General features: G+C 35.8%; 2 protein-coding genes across 6 annotated transcripts in view; one reads left to right on the top strand and one right to left on the bottom strand.

The window, feature by feature from the left end:
• Positions 1–2155: 2155 nt before the first annotated feature.
• Positions 2156–7754, bottom strand: l(2)10685 (5-methylcytosine rRNA methyltransferase l(2)10685). 2 transcript variants are annotated; one of them, XM_022066651.2, is made up of 10 exons: positions 7612–7754; positions 7187–7366; positions 6549–6827; positions 5835–6101; positions 5239–5308; positions 4996–5127; positions 4588–4742; positions 3522–3646; positions 3218–3367; positions 2156–2363 (listed from the first exon to the last, which is right to left on the bottom strand). In XM_022066651.2, the coding sequence occupies exons 1-10, from the start codon at positions 7711–7713 to the stop codon at positions 2219–2221; spliced, it is 1605 nt and encodes a 534-aa protein (XP_021922343.1). In that variant the 5' UTR covers positions 7714–7754; the 3' UTR covers positions 2156–2218. The 2 variants fall into 2 exon arrangements, with proteins under 2 accessions (XP_021922343.1, XP_021922344.1); XM_022066652.2 differs by having other exon boundaries at positions 3218–3355.
• Positions 7755–7802: 48 nt separating this feature from the next.
• LOC110831074 (uncharacterized) overlaps positions 7803–12102 on the top strand; it is a 32334-nt gene continuing 28034 nt past the window's right edge. For 3 of the 4 annotated variants that reach the window (XM_022066649.2, XM_087358669.1, XM_087358670.1), the window contains exons 1-2: positions 7803–7917; positions 9083–11291. In XM_022066649.2, coding sequence (XP_021922341.1) covers positions 9281–11291 — 2011 coding nt within the window. In that variant the 5' untranslated portion in view covers positions 7803–7917; positions 9083–9280. Of the gene's footprint in view, positions 7918–8016; positions 8235–9082; positions 11292–12102 lie in introns of those variants that run through there. The other variant, XM_022066650.2, reaches the window with a different exon arrangement.

The following is a 12102-nucleotide window of genomic DNA, read 5'->3' as shown; positions in this document are numbered from 1 at the left end:
CCAGTCATCCTTCATCCTACTTCTTTCAATAATTTTGTGTGGTTGAGTTTTATTAAAGTGGAAAGATCTGCACAAATGGGTGAATGGAAGAGAGAATAGAATTTTAGCATTTACAGCATGAGTTTGAAGGTTTCACCTAGCAGGTTATCTGTATCATTTGACCACAGAATTACAAAACTTTGACTAGTTAGTCCTGTCATTTTATACTGCTGTCCATACGTGTTTTCAGTAAGATGAAATTCTCAGTTTCTAAGATAATATACAGATGTTGTGTTGCAGTTTGATAGTAGTTCAAAAAGACATACTTTTAGTAACTAGATAATTATGTAGGTTTTAACCAATTTAGCCTGCCTCCTTTTGTTATCAAAATATATTGGAATAATTCAGTCAGTAAAGAGACTGGGTATCAGTTCCTGGTATGGATAGGATTTTTTGTCTTTTCCATCACTTTCAGATTGATTCTGGGGCCTACCCAGCCTCTTATTCATGGCACTGGGAACTCTGACTACAGGGTAAAGCAACCCAATTTGAAGCTGAGCACTTATAGCTAGTGTTAAGGTGAAGAATATATGGAGTTGTCCACTCCCTATCTTGTTTTAATAGCATGGTGCTGAAGCACAGGTGACATTTTTATCATCAAGATTGAGTATTCTGACTGTGGTGAGTATGACATTTGCAATTTTCATGTCCTGCAAAATCTACCAATTCATATTCAACCATTTTGTAATTCCAAATTACAGCAAATAAGGTATTACTCTATGGAAAAAAACTAAAGCCCTCATCAGAAGCCAGAATATTGTTTACTTTCTTAGATTTCTCCCATTCTTCATTGAGGGTGGATTACAAAATGTACGCAGAGGTATCACATTTGGCTCTCACGGTTAATTTGCTCCTTAATACATCTTGGTATTTCACTTTACTAAATATAATACATTATACCACTGCAGTGGTAAATGTTTCAGTCTGGCTAGTAGTAGGCTGGCTTACTACTAAAATTATAGGAATATAAAACATGTTTTCTCTTATTCACTGAATGGTCTAATGCTTTGCTTGGAATCAGGTGTAAGACTATGCACTGTGTATGTAGCTTATACGCCACAGAATATCTTCATGTATGCCAGACTAGGGAAGCAAGTTGATTCACTGTTCAGTTAGTGGTCACAAAATAGTAATTTCATACAAGCACTGATGTGAACAGGAGAGAGAGAACAATTCTGTTTTACTGCAAGGTCATGACTGGATTTTAGACTAGAATTTGCCACTACCATTACAGGCCTATTCTAACAACAGATTTGTATTATTACAGTTTTTCCAAAGAATAGCAACTTTTTATCCAGTTCAGCAGCAGTTTAATTGCACAGTGATGTTAAACATATATAAAGGACTAAAGGTGAGAAGTAGCTTAAGAATTTGGGAAGAAACTGATATTTTTCCAGGTTTGCATGCTGTATGTACCACCTGCATGCACTGTCAAAGATGTGTATGGTGCAAAGCTGAAAATCTCAGAACATTAAGTATACACCTGTATATTATCACCTCTTTATTTTCTGTCAGTGGTGAAATTTCTTTCACTGATATAATGGTCTTGTGAAGATGTAAATTGTGATATTTTCTTTAAATATCATCTGCCACATTTCTTAGATATAAATTTTCTCGACACCTTCAATATGTATTTATTTTGTCAGGTCTCCGTATTCTTAAAACTTTGCATACCATGTAGTTTGTTTGTTTATTTTATAGTTCTCTGTATGTGTTTGACACGCATAAAAGTAAAGCTTGCTTTTGTGCATATTCAAGTCATTTCCAGGCTCTTTATAGAAATAATTAATTAAATTCTCCTGAATTCTAAACATGTATGCTTTAAAAAATAATAGCATAGAACTTGTTCTGCTAATATGCAAAATGCTTCATTCCTGTACAATAAAACAATGACTCTGTTTCCTGAACCACTTTAAGATACATTTCAACATCTCTTTATATGCTGTATTGATGGTTCTGGGTCAGGTTAGTGCTGTAGGATGACTGAACATGAACCTCATAACTGAATTTCAATTAATACTGCACAGTGATATCGGGACAATGTTCAGGAAAGCAAGATGAAAGTAACAGGTGGGAGTTTGAACTTTGAAGAGAGTGTCTTGAATAACAGCTACAATTATTTTGCAATATTCTAATACTATTAACCATTTATTTTTGCTTAAGGTATAAAGCCAGTGAACTACTTTCTTCTGACAAGTTTGCAGAAATACATTGGTCCAAAATTACATGGAATAAAAGGCAACACCAAATGACCATACTTCAATCCCAGGTCCTGTCCCAACTTGTACATACAATTCACTGGCTCCAGAGCAGCTGTCATGTCCCTGTGGAATGCAAGGTCAGTTTCAGTGTACATATACTGGAGAATGCAGTCCCTGCAAATTTTCCAATATCCAAACCATCAATATCAAGTCTCAAATGTTGAACCAACGATAACAGAATATCTAATTGCCAGAATTTAGATATGAATATAATATTTCATCCAAGTGCATGTAAGTATATATATTTTCCTTTATTTTTTAGACTAAATTTGCTGCCTCCATCATCAGGATGACAAGTTATGGAGGCAACATGTACCTCTGAATACTGGTAAACTTCTACCAGACTACACAGCACTACAACACAGGAGATACCGATCCTTTATTCAGGTCTGTGAGAACCTAGTCCTACTCACAAGGAATATGTTCCTGAGATACCTGTGAATAGCAAAATTCACTGACTTGGATAAATGTATGCACATATTGTTTTCATGAGTTGTGAATTATTATCTTTTGTCTTTTCACACTGCTGACATCATGACGCATTGGTGAGCAAAAATACAAAAAGAATAGCTGCTAACTTTGTAAAATTTAGATGGTACAAGACAGAGGAATGAACTGATGACATAACACTTAGATTAGATACCATGAACTATGTGAAACTCATGATAATGCACCACGGGAAACTTTGAAGAAAATCTGTGATAATGTATTGTTAGGAGCTTGACCACACATAGTAAATTTGTGAATATAAAGAACATAGAGCCTGTATATATTACAGCGTTTACAGTATGTGATCCTGAAGAAAAACAAAATTACTGATTTCATTAGAGTGAATGCAATTAAAAATGGCTGGTCTGAACTGCACTGCTTGTATAAGATTACCACTGCCCAAAATAATTAACTGCCCTTTGACTTACTTAACAACAACCTGAATGTCAGTTTCTTCCCACACTTTACGAAGAGCCATATGCACCACACCATCATTCTGGATTGGTGACAAAGAACATGTCGAATACACCACTGTCCCTCCAGGTTGTACCAGCTTCAGAGCATGACTGCAAAAGTAACTTTTGTGTACATATGAAATAATATGACAACAGTGTTTGGTATGTAAAATTATACAGCATGCCTGAATTGAATAAACATTTTTAACTAATAGTGGGGCAGTCCTTCAGTAAACATACTAAATATAAATTAATGATAAATTGAATAGTTACATACCCTAGAAGTTCAGCCTGTATTTCTGGTATCTTCAGTCTTTCTTTTACTCTTGTTGGTTTGAAAATATTATTTTCATTTTCATGTAAACTATGTCTATCTATGGTGCAAGGAACATCAACTAAGATCTGAAAAAATCACAGTAATTTAATGCACATATTTACACATAAATATATGGTACTGGCAATATTTTTGACTGGTACAGAACAAAAACCTTGTATGAATCAAATGTAATCAAGTTTAAAATTAAGAATTTTCAGGTCATTCTAAACTTTCTCATGAGGAAATTTAATTTTTAAAAATAACCTGCTTAATATCGTCAAATTATAATTCCAGCATCATTACCTTTACCATGAGAATACTACAAGCCCTACAAAATTCCAAGATGTATATGCATGAATCAAATTTTACTTTCAGTATTTATACATTGCCTTTCAGCCCACAAAGATTCTGCCAACAAGGGATTGGAAGTTGGAAGAATACTCAACTCATACTAATTCTACTGTATCAAGAACACAGTATCTATAAGCAGGATGGAGGAGTAATAACAGCACTGGACACTTTGCTCAGATCATGACTTACTTTGTGAGGAGTTTGGTAAGTAAGACTTGAGGTTCTCACAGCGGTGAGTATGAAGATATCCGTCTTCTGGGTTATTGCGCTGTGTAGTCTGGTCGATGTTAACCAACGTTTCAGAGGTCATACTGCCTCCGTCATCAGGGCGATGACGGAGGCAGTATGACCTCTGAAACGTTGGTTAACATCGACCAGACTACACAGTGCAATAACCCAGAAGACGGATATCTTCATAGTTTGGTAAGTGTTAACAAACAGATCAAATTTATATAGAATTTTAAGTGCTAAGTGAAAATGATATGATTTGATTTACATAATATACTACTTCCAAAATGAAAAGTATGTAAAAGATTAATTCTCTAAATGGGAGTTAAAGAATGTTATTAATATTATATTAATATTAATATTATAATTTATCAAACTTGGATTAAACAGCCAAGATTAAGAAGTGCTTCATTACTATGGAGTTATACACATAAGAAATTAAAGTTACCTTATTGTAAATATTGTACTCATCTATGTCTCTGCCATCTCTCTGAGTAACAATTAGTCTGTTCTTCCATTTATCCATACTGTAAAGGTACTGCTTAATTACTGCATGGATTCTATTGGTACGTGATTCCTGAACATCATTGCACACAAGAAGTGCTGGAAAAGATGATCAGGTAATAATAATAGCAGTGATAATAAGTAACAATAATTATTACGATGATGGTAATAATAATCACAATGATGATTATGATTAAAAATTTTGTCTGTCCTGAAGCTGAGACTGTTTCTCGTTGTATAAAGAAGTGATGAAAGGAATATTGAAGAGAAAATTAGCTGTGTAACAGACCTCCTTAATTTGAATTGTTACACAAGCATGTAACAATATACGAATCTTACAGACAGTACAAACCTGGAAAAAGTGTTTGCAGCATCAGCAGAGACTTTCCCCCAGGAGCAGCACACATGTCCAGCACTCGGTCACCAGGATTCACACCCAGTGCTAAGACTGGCAACAGTGATCCACCATCCAACAAGTAGTAATCTATATCAGGATGAATGCAAACTGTTGAGATGCGTGTCATTTAAAATTATCACCATACTTATTATTTTTATTATTAATTCAATTAGTATCAGATAAGTATTCTGGACTTACTAAGAACACCAGTTGAACCACGTTTTGGTGCTGGGAATGATGAGACATTTCCTCGTTCAAATGTTAACACCTAAAGCAGAGAACACAATGTGTGTTGGTTTGGAATTCTTGTTCTATATAACATTTCAGAAAATGTTTTATTTAACATACGTGTCCCACAGAATTATATATATATATATATATATATATTTCTCAGAAAGTGTTAGCATAAGTGGGGGATGTCACACATTGTAGAAGATGCATAGGAAAAACTGGAAAAATTGCAAATGCTTTGGTCTTGGGTCTGTAATGGGATAGTTTGGACTATCATTTTATGTGAAACTCCACATCATGACTTGAGAAAAGCAGGTTATGAAGATTGCTGTCTTCTGGGTTGTTGCACCGTGTAGTCTGGTAGAAGTTTACCAATGTTTCAGAGGTCCTTGCTGCCTCCATCTTCGCCCTGATGATGGAGGCAGCAAGGACCTTCAGACTCACCGCCATGAAAACCTCAAATCCTACAAAGCAGGTTATATTTACACATTTTTAAATAAGGTATAAAGCCACATTTTATTGCAAAATTACAAAATATTTGGGTACTTATGCATAAAATTCACCTGAAGATGATCAGGAAAGATAAAATCATGATCACTTTCTATGTGAACAGGAAAGTCAGTGTTTTTCTTGTAGTAGCGATAATGCTGTGATTCCACAATCCAGTCTTCCATGCCCTTGAGACGAGTAGCTGGCACATATTCATACAGTGCAGCCGCTGACAGTCCGCTGGCTGGATCAATGAGCCGCTGTGTATCAAAATCAGCATCTCTGAGACTTGAGTGTAATGATTTCTCAATGAGAGCATCTCCACATTCCTCAGCATGATCCTGTTAAGATAAATGTAAATCTTTTACACAATTGTTATCATAAATCCACCTCTTCACATCTTTCCATACATATACTATGAAATCATATAATCTTTTCTCAAATATTGGATAAAAATGCCCTTGTATTTCATTTGAGATCACTTACAAGGAAAAGACTAGACAGTGTTAATATAAATGTAAACAGCAAGAGGTTGATTGGCTTGGGAGCTTGATCCAAAAAGTGGTACTGGGATTTTTCTCTCTTCTCTTAGACCCAACTAGCTTCTTATTATCCAGTCAATACTGACATCACTTTTTCTGGGGGTAAAGGCAGCCATTTGTGAGCTGATTGCTCTGCTTTGAAATTCTCATGGTTACAAGATTATAGAAGTAGCTTCACTTGTTTATACCTTTTTATATTCTATATTTATTTAGAAATATTTTATTATTTCTGTCTCTTGTACTTACTTTTCTGTTCATATTGACTGACGATCCATGGGATGTGTCAGAACTACTTTTGTTCAATGTAAGAATATCTGCTGGCACACAGGCACTTTCACTCTTCTCCCTGTGTGGATATAGAGATTCAAGTTCCTTTTGCTGTTTGGCAACCATCATTTGTTCCAATTTTCTATCAAGCTTGAAAATTTTCTCTAGATCTTTCTTTCTTCTGTCTTCTTGTTTCTGTTGCTTGATGGTTTCTTTCTCCAATTCAAACAGCCTTCTCATGCTCATGGCACCAATGTTCTAGAAAACATTATAATAAGCAATCATTTTAACATTTGTAAAATGTATAATAATTAATACATTGAAACTGACTACTTTCAGACCAAAATAAAATTTTAAATGAACAAGTGGCATTTAAGAAAGTTTCTGCAACATTTATAAATAATCATAGGATATATTTATATATTCATACAACGTGTATCAACATTCCTTAAAACAAACAACATACAAAAAAATATTCAGTGGATTATTTAATAACTCTTTCACAACAGCATACACTATTTATATCAGAACCTAAGACATCTGGAATACTAAGGAGTAGTTCTTACATAGCACTATGATGTCCAGTATATTAGAATCAAAACACTTAATTATATTACCTGTAAGTCTGACACTGCCATGTCAGAATCACCAAAATTGTTGATTACAGCACAATATTTATGTGGTGAAAGAAGAGCAAGGCGGATAGACGGCCATCTCCTACCAAAAACTGTTTTATAGAAGTCATCAAAATGTTCTAAGGCTTTGTCTACTGGATATATCTTCTTAGCTAAGACCGACTGAAATTAACATAATACAAAGACTTTAAACAAGTTAAGTAGCTAGACAGGTTAGAATAATCTATGTTCGGTTTGGTAACTCCTTGTGGAGGCATGCTGCACAGGATGTAACATTCTAATTTTACATTTTAAATTATAATTTCGCTTATATAATTACACCCACTTCATATGATAGCTACAATTATAGTTTCCACATTTATTGTCTAAATTTCATAACCTATAACAGTCCCAGATTCATTACCCACCCAGTGAACTTTTTTTGATTTCCATCGTTTTTGAACATATATGGAGGTGCGAAAACATAGGTTGCTGCAGACACTATTAATTACACAATTATTCGTGTACATGCTTCAATTTCGTAAAAATCAGCGTGAAAACTCCATTCACATTTTCATATTTTCGCCTTTCGATCTTCACTTCTCTTCTATTTGTCGAGCTGCGCAGCCGTCTTTTGTTCAATTTGTTGACAGGAGTGGTGGATAGGAGGTCAAAATTGTAGCCCATTAAAGAACACAAGAGCAGGAAGAATGCAATTTATTGCGTTAACTGAGGTAAAATGACTGTCCCCCATACATTACTTTTGATGTACTATATTGTGCATGTGACTCCATATAATATGTATCTACCTTAGAGAAATACACCTTTGGGCTGTTGGGTAATGTAGGGTCTAAAACTGGCTATTGATTATTATCCCTGGGAGCGTATAGGAGCTTGTTGTTGCACATGGGGGTGTAATGCGCATCACTGTTGTAAGATACAAGATTACTTAAGGAAATGTGGATGCAAACAGTAACCAGTAAATTAATTAATTGTATTACGGACAGATTTGTGTGATTCCAAATTGCTGTAGTGTGTTGGCTAAGCTATGGTAACTAGATTTTATTATCTTACACTTTCCTAGAATGAGAATGAATTGTGCTTGTATAATTATCCAGATTGTGTTAAGGAATGCATTTAGTCTTTCAGTGTTTCTAAAGAACATTGTGATTAAACATGCACATAAGAATTATATTTGTATAAAAGTTGTTTGCATCATGGGCTATGTAGAGAATATTGACATCAGTTGTTTCCTTTTCATGAAAAACTGTTTAAATTTTCACCATCCTTAATTAAATGGAAAGAAAAGATCTTATGGTTTTTTCCTATTATTCATTGACTTAATATGATATATGAAGTAAATAGCCAAGTCACATGAAAGAAATTATGTGTAATACAATTTGGTTAAAATGTTCAGTCATTACTGTTTGATTCGTTGTGGACTAATGCATGCTTGACCTTGTTTTATTGTTATACTGAATATGTATGTCATCGCTGCAAATGATGTATGTAAATCTTTGGACGTATTTAGCATAAACGTTGTCTCTTTTGAGGGCACTTTCTCAAGAAGGGAAATGATCTAGATAGGTTGTCTAGATTGATGATCTAGCTTGGTTATTTGTTTTTAGTTTAATTCTTGCTTTTATTTTGTTCCTTGTATTTTATTAGCATTATATATCTATATTAGTGTTTACCTCGGTGGATTATTTGCTTTTTATTTAATTTGTATCTTATTGTTGTACTTTCATATTAGTGTTTGCCTACCGTAATCTCTTTGCTGTTGGAAAACACTCTAATAAAGGAACTGAATTGAATATTGTAACTGCTGTATATGCTAAGGGCATACAGATCAAAATTGTGTCAACAGGTGTTTAAGCAGAAAATTTTCACTGTTTTCAGGTTATCACCAGACCAGATGTTTAATTATTAATGACAAGAGATACAGCATACAATGTAGGTTTCTGTTGTCATAAATCAACTTCATTCTCTGGTTCCTCTGATCTAGCACACCATACTGATGATGCTATAATTCTTTTCCACTGACGTGTACTCAAGGGTTTCCCACTGGAATCTCGACATGACCAATACAGCAACTAAATGGATATTAGTAGGTGTGGGCCACTATTTGCTCAACTACCTCCAGAGATACAGAATCTGGAAACAGTGAGAGCTCTCCATCAGACAGTAGTATCTCTTCGTGTTGCCTTGGACAATACCCGTGCGGAGCTAAAGCTGCTTCGAGACAAAGTTCAGACTCACGTTGACACTAACTTGTATGTTGACACCATTGAGAAACTGTCTCTTGAAAATCACATTTTACGACAAAGAGTTCTTAGCAAAGACACAGTGCCAGGATATGTAGGTCAGCTTAAAGAAGTTTTGGCTAAAGCAGAATTAGAGGGAATAGAAATTGATACTGAATACATGGATCCAGTTAAATGTGAAGAAGTTAAGGATCCTCAGAAGGTAGTAAATGATGGTACTGTGGAAGAAATTGAAACATCTGTACAGCTAGGAGAGGATCAGTCAGAAAAAGAGAAAGGTGATTCACAAGAAAAATCTGATTACAGAGAACCAAACATGAGGTCTATGTCAGAGGAAGATCAATCATTTTGCAGTGAAACAAGTCAGCAAGAGGTTGGAACACCTCGAGAAAGCAAGACAGCAGGAGAGTCAGATAATGAGTCAGAAGAACTGGATGACATTGAACTCATTTTTACTACTGAAGAAACCAAAGAATTGGGTGTTCTGCAAGAAGACTTGGTATCTATCACAGATACAGAAGCATGGCAACCCAGTGGAACACCAGTTCTCCTCAAGTTTGCTGAAACAGATCAGTTTGATGAGGCAACAGAAGATGCTTTGGAGGGTGATGGAGGAGACAAAATGATTGGAGATGAAAATGATGATGTTAATGACAAAATTCAGTCTAATTTATCTAAGATGTGGATGCAATCTGTGTTAGTTGAAACAGATATTTCAAAGTGTGGCGTTGTAGATGAAAGTGAAATTCCTGGTCGGGTGTCACGTAGAAATACGATGCCAAATCCTTTGGTTTACCAACCTATCATCCATAGAGAAGTTCTCAAAGGAAGTAAGAGTCAACTTCTGGGACCAGCTCTAACCAGTCCAAGACCACTAGTTGTCAAGTTTGCCACTTCTCCAGCAGGACAGAGTCCTAAGAATGGGAAACAGGAATACAGAAAGTTTCCCATGAAACCAATTCTTGTAGAAAGGAATTCATCCAAGCGGGAGTCAGAGGCACAAACTGACATTACAGCTCTTCCTGCTCACTGGAAATCTGAAAGTTACCTAGCACACAAAGTGTGCCACAACTTCACCACTCTACCATCCAAATTTGCTTTACCTATGCAGCAGACAACACACAGTAAATGCTCACTCAAATTATCAGACAAGACTCAGGAAGCTAGACGCACCCTTTTGTCAGATATTAATTTCACTAGCATGGTCCCAGAACTTTCTCGAAGTGCAGATCATTTGAGTCAAGAGGGTGTAGAACCAGTTAGTTCAGATCAAGTTACTAATGTTGCTCCAGGGTTATGCAGGAATTATCCCCGAGCTTATTCATATATGAAAAATACAGAAATGGGTCACATGGCTGATAATCTAGTGTCTCCTGGATACCTACATTCCAGAGAATATGGCAAAGATTTTTGGTCATTATGCAGCTGTACACATAATAATCTAATGCAATATGGAGGTATGACAAACAAAGCTCATACGGAATGTTATTCTAGTATACCACGGTATCAGGGATCCTTGACATGTATTCCTGCACATGCGTCATACGAGTATTCTGATGCGCGGAGGAGACATTCCTGGAAGCCCTCACCAGAGATGTATCGCAGTAGTTCCATGACTCAGAGACCAACTTGGGGTTCAGTACCTTCGTCCCCAACCCATAGTCATCTATCACGAAGTATTCAGTTTTCACCATCATATACAACTCCTCACTCAGATGTGAATCTCTACTCTGCCAGCTACTGGGCAGCTGCACGTGATGCTCAATACTCTGGATTATCAAGTACCAAGAGTACAAAGTTACCCACTACCAAAAGCAGGGCTAGGAACAGAGTCACCTTCCAAGGTATGAAAGACAGAACTAATGACAAAGATTACTGATAGTAATTGGGGGGCTGCTGTTGAAACATGAAAACACTATGGTGCAAGAAAAAAATTATCTCTGAAAAACTTTGGTGTGGTTTATATCTAGTTACTTACTGTAACAGTCTGCACATTTGGTCTTTCAAAATTTAACAGTTTCTGTCTGACACGTAACATTGCAGTGTTCGGCTATCATAACATGTTCGTCACCATGTGCTATCAGGTGGTTTTTTCACTCTCTTCATTCCTTAGTGTTTTCGTGTTTTCATTAAGCATTATTTGTCTTGAGAAGGTAATAATATGCTCATGTAGGATTTGAGGTTTTCACGGCGATGTGTGTCTGAAGATGGATGTCTTCTGGATTGTTGTGCTGTGTAGTCTGGTAGAAGTTTACTGACATTTCAGAGGTCCTTGCTGGCTCCATCATCAGGGCAATGATCGTCCTGATGATGGAGGCAGCCATCTTCAATAGTATGCTCAGCTGGTCAAGAAATTTGCCTATTGTGGAACCTGAAGGTTCCTTACTGTATTTACAGGAGCCTCCCAGTGGTTCTGATCCTGAGGCAGATGAATCCATTCCACATCTTCAGACCTGTTTTCCTAATATTAGCTATAATATGACAGTACCTGTTTAATAATTTGAAGATCAAATGATTAGGAACAGCAGTGGGGTATAAAAATTAATTTTGAAGTGAACTTGTAAAAATAATAATTTAAAAGATTATTTCCAAATTATGCTTTCACCTTCAAAATGCTGATAAGTTACATGCTAGGTGAAATTAATGCATTTAGAA

Source organism: Zootermopsis nevadensis, unplaced genomic scaffold (assembly GCF_977971745.1).
Source record: "Zootermopsis nevadensis isolate Lab colony 2312 unplaced genomic scaffold, Znev_1.0 Znev_ptg000030l, whole genome shotgun sequence".
Classification (NCBI taxonomy): Eukaryota; Metazoa; Arthropoda; class Insecta; order Blattodea; family Termopsidae; genus Zootermopsis; species Zootermopsis nevadensis.
This window is presented reverse-complemented; position numbering and strand designations above follow the sequence as displayed.